Raw genomic sequence first — 12,500 nt, forward strand, 5'->3', positions numbered from 1 at the left:
TTTATCACGTGGAGCAATGGGGTTCGCTAAAATTAATTGAAAAAAAGTCAATGAAAACCAGTATTTGGATGACCTATCATAGGATTGACAGGTGAAACAAAGGCGTCGGCAAATAATAATCCAAAAACAGTCAATGAAACCCAGGTTTTGAAGACCTATAATAGTTTTAAGTGGTAGAACAATGGCGTCGGCTAATAATATTTTTTAAGAAGTCGATGAAAAACAGGTTTGCATGACCTATACAGTTGAAACAATGGAGTCGGCTAATATTAATCCAAAAAGAGTCAATAAAAACCCGGTTTGCATGACCTATGATAGTGTTAACAGGTGGAACAATGGCGTCAGTTAGTATCAATCCAAAAACAGTCAATGAAAAACAGGTTTGGATGACTTTTCATAGTGTTAACAGGTAGAAGAATGATGTCGGCTAATAGTAATCCAAAAACAGTCAATGAAAACTGGGTTTCGATGACCTATAATAGTTTTAACTGGTGGGAAAATAGCATCGGCTGATAATAATTAAAACAAAAATTCAATGAAAACCAGGTTGGATGACCTATCATAGTGTTGATAGATGGAACAATGGCGTCGGCTAAAAATAATCCAGAAACTCACAATGAAAACCAGGTTTGGACGACCTATAAAAAGTCAATGAAAACCATGTCTGGATAACCTATCAGATAACAGGTGGAACAATGGGGTCGATTAATATTAATCCAAAAACAGTCAATGAAAACAAAGTTTGGGTGACTTATATTGTTTACAGGTGGAACAATGGCGTTGGCTAATATTAATATAAAAACAGTCAATGAAAATCACGCTTGGATAACCTATCATAGTGTTGACAGGAAGAACAATGGCGTCGGATAATAATTATTCAAAAACAGTCAGTGAAAACCATGTTTGGCTGACCTATCATAGTGTCTACAGGTGGAACAATGGCATCGACTTATATTGATTAAAAAAAAAAAAAAAAAAAAGTCAATGAAAACCAGGTTGGGATGACCTATCACAGTGTTTACAGGTGGAACAATGGTGTCTGCTAATATTAATCCAAAAACAGTCAATGAAAACCAGGTTTGGATGATTTATAATAGTTTTACCTGGTGAAACAATGGCTTCGTCTAATATGATTTGAAAAAAAAGGCAATGAAAACCCAGTTTGCATGACCTATCATACTGTTGACAGTTGAAACAATGGGGTCAGCTAATATTAATCCAAAAAGAGTCAATGAAAACATAGTTTGCATGGCCTATCATAGTGTTAACAGATAGAACAATGGCGTCGGTTAGTATTAATCCAAAAGCAGTCAATGAAAAAAAGTTTTGGATGACTTATCATAGTCTTAACACGTAGAAAGAGGGCGTCGACTAATATTAATCCACAAAGAGAAAATCAAAACCAGGTTCATATGACCTATCATAGTTTTGACAGGTGGAAGAATGGCGTCGGCTAATAATAACCCAAAAACAGTCAATGAAAACCAGGTTTGGATGACCTAAGATAGTTTTAACTGGTGGAACAATGGCATCGGCTGATATTAGTTAAAAAAAAATCCGGGTTTGGATGATCTATCATAATGTTTGTATTGGAACAATGCCGTCAGCTAATATTAACCCGAAAACAGTCAATAAAAATCAGGTTTGGATGACCTATCATAGTGTTGAGAGGCGGATAAATGGCCTCGAATAATATTGATCTCAAAACAGATAATGAAAACCAGGTTTGGAAGACTTAAAATAGTATAAACTGGTGGAACAATGGCGTCGGCTAATATTATTTGAAAAAAAAAAAAAATCAATGAAAACCACGTTTGCATGACCTATCATACTGTTGATAGTTGAAACAGTGTGGTCAGCCAATATTAATAAGAAAAAATCAATGAAAACCAGAATTGCATGACCTATCATAGTGTTAAAAGGTGGAACAATGAAGTCGGTTAGTATTAATTCAAAGACAATAAATGAAAACCAGGTTTGGATGACCTATCATAGTGTTGATAATTGGAACAATGAGGTCGGCTAATATTAATCCAAAAACAATCAATGAAAACCAGGTTTGGATGACCTATAATAGTGTTGTAAGGTAGAACCATGGGGTTAGCAAATAATAATCCAAAACAGTCAAGGAAAACCAGGTTTCGATGACCTATCACAGTATTTAAGGGTGAAACGATGGCGTCGACTGATATTAATCCAAAAACAGTCAATAAAAAAGAGGTTTGGATGACCTATCATAGTGTTGATAGGTGGAACAATGGCGTCGGCTGATATTAATCCAAAAACAGTCAATGAAAATCAGGTTTCGATGACCTATGATAATGTTGAAAGGTGGAACAATGGGGTCGGCTAATATCAATCCAAAAACAGTCAGTGAAAATCACGCTTGGATAACCTATCATAGTGTTGACAGGAAGAACAATGGCGTCGGATAATAATTATTCAAAAACAGTCAGTGAAAACTATGTTTGGCTGACCTATCATAGTGTCTACAGGTGGATAAATGGCGTCTGCTGATATTAATCCAAAAACACTCAATGAAAACCATATTTAGATGACCTATCATAGTGTTGACAGGTGGAACAATAGGGTCGGCTAATATTGATCAAAAACAGTCAATGAAAACCAGATTCGGATGACCCATAACAGTTTCAACTGGTGGAACAATGGCATTGTCTAGCATTAATTTTAAAAGAAAGTAAATGAAAATCTGGCTCGCATGACCTATTATATTGTTTATAGGTAGAACAATGGCGTCGGCTGATATTAATAAAAAAAATGTCAATTAAAATCAGATTTGGAAGACCTATCATAGTGTTGACAGGAGGAAAATGGCGTCAGCTAATATTAATACAAAAACAGTCAATGAAAACCTCGTTTCGATGACCTATCATAGTGTTGAGAATGGAATAATGGCATCGGCTAATATTAATCCAAAAACAGTCAATGAAATCCAGGTTTGAATGACATATTATAGTAGTGACAGGTGGAACAATGGCGTCGGCTAATATCAATCTAAAAACAGTTACTGAAAACCAGGTTTCGATGATCATCATAGTGTTGACAGGTGGAACAATGGGGTCGGCTAAAATTAGTCCAAAAACAGTCAATGAAAACCAGGTTCGAATGACCTATAATGGTTTTAAATGGTGGAACAATGGCATCGGCTAATATTAATTAAAAAAAAAATCAATGAATACCAGGTCTGGATGACGTATCAGATAACAGATGGAACAATGGGGTCGATTAATATTAATCCAAGAACAGTCAATGAAAACAAAGTTTGGGTAACTTATATTGTTTACGGGTGGAACATTGGCGTTGGCTAATATGCATATAAAAAAAGTCAATGAAAACCAAGTTTCGATGACCTCTCATATTGTTGACAGGTTGAAAAATGGCGTTGGCTAATATTAATCCAAAAACAGTCAGTGAAAACCAGGTTTGGATGACCTATCACTAGTATTGACAGGTGGAACAATGGCGTCGGCTAATATTAATCCAAAAACTGTGTATGAAAACAGGCTTGGATGACCTATCATAGTGTTGACAGGTAGAGCAATGGCGTCGGCTAATAATAATTTAAAAACAGTCAATGAAAACTAGGTTTGGTTGACCTATCATATTGTTTATAAGAAGATAAATGGCGTAAGCTATTATTAATCCAATAACAGTCAATGAAAACCATATTTAGATGACCTATCATAGTGTTGACGGGGGGAACAATAGGGTCAGCTAATATTAATACAAAACAGTCAATGAAAACCAGATTTGGATGACCTATAATAGTTTTAATTGGTAGAACAATGGCATTGTCTAATATAAATTTTCAAAAAAAAGTAAATGAAAATCAGGCTTGGATGACCTATCATAGTATTTACAGCTGGAACAATGGCGTCAGCTAATTTTAAACCAAAAACAGTCAATGAAAACCAAGTTAGAATGACCTATAATAGTTTTAATTGGTGGAACAATGTCATCGGCTAATATTATTTAAAATAAGAGTCAATGAAAACCAGGTTTGGATGACCTAGCATAGTGTTGACAGGTGGAACAATGGGGTCGGCTAATATTAATCCAATAACCGTCAATGAAAACCAGGTTAAGATGACCTATTATAGTGTTTACAGGTGGAACAATGGCGTCGGCTAATATTAATCAATAACACTCAATGAAAACCAGGTTTCGATAACATTTTATAGTGTTTACAGGTGGAACAATGGTGTCGGCTAATATTAATCCAAAAACAGTCAATCAAAACCAGGTTTAAATGACCTATCATATTGTTGACAGCTGAAAAAATGGCGATGGCTAATACTAATCCAAAAATAGTCAATGGTAACCAGGTTTGGATAACCTATCATAGTGTTGGCAGGTGGAACAATGGCGTCAGCTAATATCAATCCAAAAAAAGTCAATGAAAAAGAGGTTTGGATGGAATATCAGTGTTGACAGGTGGAATATTGGCTCGGCTAATGTTGATCTAAAAACATTCAATGAAAACCTGGTTTGAATGACCTATCATAGTGTTGACTAATGGAACAATGAAGTTGGCTAATAATAATCCAAAAACTAATAATGAAAGCCATGTTTGGATGACCTATGATAATGTTGACAGGTGGAACAATGAGGTCGGCTAATATTAATCCAAAAATAGTCAAGGAAAATCAGGCTTGGATGACCTGTCATAGTCTTGATAGGTGGAAGAATGGCGTCAGCTAATATTAATCCAAAAACAGTCAATGAAAAAGAGGTTTGGATAACCTATCATAGTGTTGACAGGTGGAAGAATGGTGTCAGCTAATATCAATCCAAAAACAGTCAATGAAACCAGGTTTGAATGAAATATCATAGTGTTGAAAGGTGGAATAATGGCCTCGGCTAATATTAATCCAAAAACATTCAATGAAAACCAGGTTTACATGACATATCATAGTGTTGGCAGATGGAACAATGGAGTTATCTAATATTAATCCAAAAACAGTCGATGAAAAAGAGGTTTTAATAACCTATCATAGTGTTGACATGTGGAATTATGGCCTAGGCTAATCACAATAAAAAAACAGTCAATGAAAACCAGGTTTGCATGACGTATAGTAGGGGTGAGAGATGGAACAATGGGGTCGTCTAATAATAATTCAAAAACAGTCAATGAAAACCAAGTTTGGATGACCTATCATATTGTTGACTGGTAAAATATTGGCGTTGTCTAATCTTAATCCAAAAACAGTCAATAACAACGATGTTTGGATGCCCTATCATAGTGTTAACAGGTGGGACAATGGGGTGAGCTAATATTAATCCAAAAACATTCAATGAAAACCAGGTTTGAATGACCTATCATAGTGTTGACAGGTGAAACAATGGTGGAGGCTAATATTAATCCAAAAACATTTAATGAAAACCTAATTTGGATGACATATCATATTGTTGACAGGTTGAACAATGGGTTTGGCTAATATTAATCCAAAGACAGTCAATGAAAACCAGATTTGGATGACCTATCATAGTTTTGACGGGTAGAACAATGGGGTCGGCTAATATTAATCCAAAAACAGTCAATGAAAACCAGGTTTCAATGACCTGTCATAGTGTTGACACTTGGAACAATGGGGTTGGCTAATATTAATCCAAAATCAGTCAATAAAAACCAGGTTTGGATGACCTATCATTGTGTTGACAGGTGTAACAATGGGGTCGGCTAATATTAATACAAAAACATTCAATGAAAACCAGGTTTACATGACCTATTATAGTGTTAATAGGTGAAACAATGCCGCCGGCTAATATTAATCCAAAAACAGTCACAGAAAACCAGGTTTGGATAACCTATCATAGTGTTGACAGGTGGAACAATGTGGTCGGCTAATATTGATAAAAAAACTGTCAATGAAAACCAGGTTTTGATGACCTCTTATGGTGTTGAGAGGTGGAACTATGTGATCGGCTAATATCAATCCAAAAACAGTCAAAGGAAACCAGGTATGGATAACCTATCACAGTGTTGAGAGGTTGAACAATGTTGTCGGCTAATAACAATCCAAAAACAGTCAAAGAAAACCATGTTTAGAGGATCTATTATAGTGTTGAGAGGTGGAACAATGTGGTCGGTTAATATCAATCCAAAAAGTCAGAGAAAACCAGGCTTTGATGACCTATCATAGTGTTGAGAGGTGGGACAATTTGGTCGACTAATATTAATCTAAAACCAGTCAAAGAAAACCAGGCTTCGATGACCTATCTGTTGACAGGAGGAACAATGTGGTCGGCTAATATCAATCCAAAAACAGTCAAAGAAAACCAGGTTTGGATGACTTATCATGGTGTTTACAGGTGGAACACTGTCGTCGGCTAATAGCAATCCAAAAACAGTCAATGAAAATTAGGTTTCGATGACCTAGAATAGTGTTGATAGGTAGAACTCACCTGGAGGAAATTGGGCAGCGCTTTCCAGCAAGTTTTGATGTTACATGATCCGGAGACCCCGTGGCATTTGCATTGCGTCGATAAAGATGCCTCTACCACCTGTGGAAGGACCATCTCGTTATTTTTATAAAAGGCTACCTTTGATTATTTCTATGTAGAGTTAGACTTAAAAGTATATAGATTTTCCTTGGTATACTTTATTTTTATTTGTTATACTTTATTCTCTCTTTCTCTCTCTCTCTCTCTCTCTCTCTCTCTCTCTCTCTCTCTCTCTCTCTCTCTCTCTCTCTCTCTCTCTCTCTCTGTATATATATATATATATATATATATATATATATATATAGATAATAGATTTATATATATGTATATATGTATATATATACACACACACACACACACATATATATATATATATATATATATATATATATATATATATATATATATATATATATATATATATGTATATATATATGTATATATATATATATATACCTATATACAAACACACACATATACTTATATATATATATATATATATATATATATATATATATATATACCTGTAAACCTATACATATACATAATATATACATATATATACTATGTATGTGTATATATGCATACACACACACATACACACACACACACACATATATATATATATATATATATATATATATATATATATATATATATATATATATATATATATATATATATATATATATATATATAGATAGATAGATAGATAAGTGTGTATGTATATATATATATATATATATATATATATATATATATATATATATATATATATATGTGTGTGTGTGTGTGTATATATATATATAATTATATATTTATATATATATATATATATATATATATATATATATATATATATATATATATATATATATATATATATGTATATATATATATGTCTGTGTATGTATATACAGTATATATATATATATATATATATATATATATATATATATATATATATATATATATATATATATATACATATATATATATATATATATATATATATATATATATATATATATATATATATATATACAGTATATACAATTTAATATATGGACATAAAGAATAACAGAATGGATCACTGAAGATTATAAACGAAGCAGGGGAAGAAGAGAAGACAATAGATTGACGAAATAAGAAAATTCACTGTCAGAGAAAGACCATAAACAGACGCGAGTGGAAGGACATGTATGAGGCCTTTGTTCTGCAGTGGACTAGTTAATTTCAGCTGAGGATAATGATTATGAAGACATACGTACAAATTACCAAGCAAATGAATGGGGTATATAATTTGGCTCATAGAGTTGGTACCATAAAAACCGATAGCCGTAGGTAAAAGGAATGACTTAAGAGGACAATCATCGACCCAGATGCACCTAAATGAGTGTTCTCCATAAGAAATCATGCAACGCTCTATTATGTTGTCCTAGCTCCGGCCTTCCACTTAATTCGCGTTTGACGTATATTTGTCTTCCTGACAAGAAAAGACTCTTAATCGAATTAAAACAATAATATATCATAACCTCAGGTCTGCTGCATTAAAGAAAAGAAAAAAAATAGTCACTGAAGAAAATTATTAATTTTTCTTGGATATTATTCACGATAAAGTTATTTTCATAGATTAATATTTCGGCTTTTATACATCTAATCGTGTTGCCAGTTTTGACCAAATTAGGAGTTAAAACATTAATGTTTTACCGTCTTTAGATTTTAACTTCTTTAGATTTTATTTACTAGCTGATTGGTTGTTAAAGGTATGCCTTGAGAATATAGGCAGAAATGAAAGAAATCTTGCGATAGTATATATCATTTTATCGGCATTTTGATTGGTTTTTTCTCAGGACTATTTTTAATAAGTTTCTACCCTTGACAAGTATCTTTTTAGGAAAGGATGTAAAACTGTGTTTTCTGCTCTGAATTCATACAATTTTTCATGAAATTCAAGATTAGTGAACATGTCTTCTACGCTGGCAAAACTTATCTTAGTAAATATACATATTCAGTTAAGATTACATAAACTATCAACTTCCTGGTGCATCACAAATAAGCGGGTCTATTTAGTATGGCCTTTCTCCTGGTTTTTTTTTTTTTTTTTTTTTTTTTTTCCAGAAAACGTTTTTAGTACATTAAAAAAGTCAACTTTAAAAACAAAATAAAGGAGTTTTCTTATCGCCATAAGTAAAATAAAAAAAAGTTTATAATAATGCGTCAATGTATAACATGATAGGAAACGACTTTCCGACTTATCCTCATTGCAAAATATAAGTCTGATGAGATTAAATTATAGTAATCTTAAGCCTCCAAGTGCGCAATAAAAGATTAATGATGGACTCGTGAAGTAATCATGGAAATATATTGAAGAAATTTAGGGGAGTAAAATGTTTACGTACCAAGACATATTTTATTATAAAATAAAAAATAAATGGTATGTGATAATAAGAAAAGGAAAAGATTTATGAAGCAACTGGAAGGCAAATGGAGGAAGGCTGCTTAATTTTTATTTATTTATTAGTACATAATATATATATATATATATATATATATATATATATATATATATATATATATATATATATATATATATATATGTGTGTGTGTGTGTGTGAGTATATATATACATATATTTATATATATATATATATATATATATATATATATATATATATATATATATATATATATATATATATATATATACATACATACATATATACATATATACATATATATAAATATATATATATATATATATACATGTGTATATATATATATATATATATATATATATATATATATATATATATATATATATATATATATATATATATATATATACTGTATATACGCATATACATGCACGTATAAAGATATATATATGTATGTATGTATATATATATATATATATATATATATATATATATATATATATATATATATATACTATATATAAATACTTATATAAAGATATATATATATATATATATATATATATATATATATATATATATATATATATATATATATATATATATGTATATATATATATATATATATATATATATATATATATATATATATACATATACATATATATATATATATATATATATATATATATATATATATATTACTATTATTATTGTTATTATTATTATTATTATTATTATTATTATTATTATTACTACTAGCCAGGCTACAACCCTAATTGGAAAAGAAAGATGCTATAAGCCCAAGGACTCCAATAGGGAAAAATAACCTAGTGAGGAAAGGAAATAAGGAAATAAATTAATGATAAGAACAAATTAACAATAAATCATTCTAAAAACGGTAACAACGTCAAAATAGATATTTCACATATAAACTATAAAAATACTTATGTCAGCCTGATCAACACAAAACCGTTTACTGCAACATCGAACTTTTGAAGTTTTACTGATTCAACCACCCGAGTAGGAAGATCATTCCACAACTTGGTCACAGCTGGAATAAAACTTCTAGAATACTGTGTAGTATTGAGCCTCATTATGGAGAAGGCCTGGCTATTAGAATTAACTGCCTGCCTAGTATTACGAACAGGATGGAATTGTCCAGGAAGATCTGAATGTAAATGATAGTCAAAGTTATGAAAAATCTTATGCAACATGCAGAATGAACTGATTGAACGATGTTGCAAAAGGTTAATAAGAAATTTAATATACCATAAGTTTCTATCCAACAAATTCAGATGAGAATCAGCAGCTGAAGACCATGCAGGAGAACAATATGCAAAATAAGGTAGAATGAAATAATTAAAACACTTGAAAGACTTTCTCAATAAGCCAATTTTTCATGCAATGGAAGAAGACAAAGACCTAATGTGTTTCTCAAAAGTAAATTTGCAGTCGAGGTTCACACCTGAAATCTTAAGAGTCATACAAAGTTAAAGAAACATTATCAATACTGAGATCCGGATATTGAGGATCCACTGCCCTTGACCTACTTACAATCATACTTGAGTTTTGTTAGGATTCAACTTCTTACCCCATGATTTGCACCATGCACTAATTTTCGGTAGATCTCCATTAAGGGATTCAGCAACCCCAGATCTATCATTCAGGAGATGGAATTGTTGCAAAGAGAATAGCATCATCTGCATATGCAACAAGCTTATTTTCTAGGCCAAACCACATATCATGGGCATATAGTATGAAAAGTAATGGGCCAAGAACACTACCCTGTGGAACACCAGATATCACATTGCTATTGTACCAACCATGTGTCACACGATTGTACATAGTTCATTTTGTGTATATATTATGCTTGTATCTTCACTCTCCCCTCGCACTAAAACGAACTTGAAAAAACATGTCTGTTTTTCTCATCAGTAATGATGTTGATTTTGAACAGGAAATTTCCTGTTGCCTTGAGCTTTTGTATATAAAGGAGAGTGTTCTATAATAAACTCACTCAGTTACTTTCATCCTGTCTTTGAGTCACAACCTTCTCTCGGCCCGTCACATTGGTGACCCCGGAAGTCGACTCGCTCCTCCCGCCTTCCAACCCACCCACCCACCCCCTCTTGCCCCTTCATCGTTGGTACTATGGCAGACTCTACAAAAGTTGGCGCTGAGGCTGCCCCATTGAAACTTTCATTGTTCGCCAGCGGAGAGGCGTTTGCTTGGTTTCAGCGTGCAGAAGTCCAGTTTCGCATCAAGGGTGTGACTCGCTCAACCAACAAAGCAGATTATGTTCTCGTGGCGATACCCGAGGACACCTTCCCGGAAACATCCAACTGGCTTTGAGCATAAGGAGACACCCCAATAGCGTATGACGCCCTCAAAACATACCTTCTGTAGCAGTACTCGCCGTCGCCAGCCGCCCGTATAGCAAAACTTTTTCAGCTCTCTCAACAACCGTTGCTGGACCAAAGGGCTCTCTTCGTGAGGTGAACCTACTTCATACCCGTTGGATACGCTGTTTACCCGAACCTTTTCACGCTGCAATACCCGATGTCGATAGCTAAGCCATACAGGACTTGATGACCAAAGCCGACGCCTTATGGACGGCCACTTCATAACCTTCAAGACCTCCACCAAAGCCTCCACTCCTGACGAAGAGGATGCCTATTCAACGTCAAACGAAGCTGACGTGAATGCCGTAGGACATACACACCTACTCCGTGACATGCCAAAGCAACAACAAAGCCAACCACCAACCACCACTCGCTCGCGGCCCAACCAACGACTTCTACAGCCACTTACTACCTTCCATCCGCCGCAGTTTTGCTACTACCAATTCAGATTCGGGGCAACCGCATAGAAATATGCCAAGGATTGTCAGTGGCCAAAAAACATGTAAGTCGGCCATCGCTCGTAGTGGTGGCCTCCCATGTTTCTAATCTTTTCTTTTTAAATGATGCAGGAAGCGATTTTTGGTAGACACGGGTGCTTGTCATTCTCTTTTGTCAAGGGAACTCTTCAGGACACAACATAGTCTGTCTACGTCTGCTGACGTCCGCTTGGTAGCTGCCAATGGATCTACGATACCCACCTATGGTTACGAGAACCTCACATTATCGTTTGGAAACGGTAAACTAATTGGAAGTTTCTTGTTGCTGACGTCACATTGCCAATCCTCGGTGCGGATTTCCTCTCTCATTTCCACCTTCTGGTCGATGTCGCTCACCGACGATTAGTCAACTCAGACTCGCACTTGTCGACACCTCTTCAGCCCGCCCCCTCCAACCTCGTTCTTCATATCAGCACACCTACGGATGCCTACCCCCACCTCCTCACGTCGTACCTGGAAGTTTTCCGTCCAGAACTTCGCCAAAAACCCACGGCCCATGCCAAGCACAGTATTTATCACCCTATCAAGAGACGACGGGGCCCCTAGTCTACACAGAATTCAGACGTCTGGCACCGGAATGATTGGCAGCCGCCAAACAGACGTTTGCCGATATGGAGGAAATGGGCCTTTGCCAAAAGGCCTCCAGCCCATGGTCGTCACCCTTACACATCGTTCTGAAGAAAGACGGCTCCCTC

The 12,500-nt window shown here is 34.0% G+C and overlaps 1 protein-coding gene across 1 annotated transcript in view; it reads right to left on the reverse strand.

Annotated features, from left to right (window-relative positions):
• Positions 1–12,500, reverse strand: part of LOC137643559 (protein Wnt-11b-2-like) — a 461,831-nt gene that overhangs the window by 5,088 nt on the left and 444,243 nt on the right. Inside the window, exon 5 of the mRNA XM_068376289.1 lies at positions 6,427–6,525. Coding sequence (XP_068232390.1) covers positions 6,427–6,525 — 99 coding nt within the window. The remainder of the gene's footprint in view (positions 1–6,426; positions 6,526–12,500) is intronic.

The sequence above is a fragment of the Palaemon carinicauda genome, chromosome 7 (assembly GCF_036898095.1).
Source record: "Palaemon carinicauda isolate YSFRI2023 chromosome 7, ASM3689809v2, whole genome shotgun sequence".
NCBI classification, from domain to species: Eukaryota; Metazoa; Arthropoda; class Malacostraca; order Decapoda; family Palaemonidae; genus Palaemon; species Palaemon carinicauda.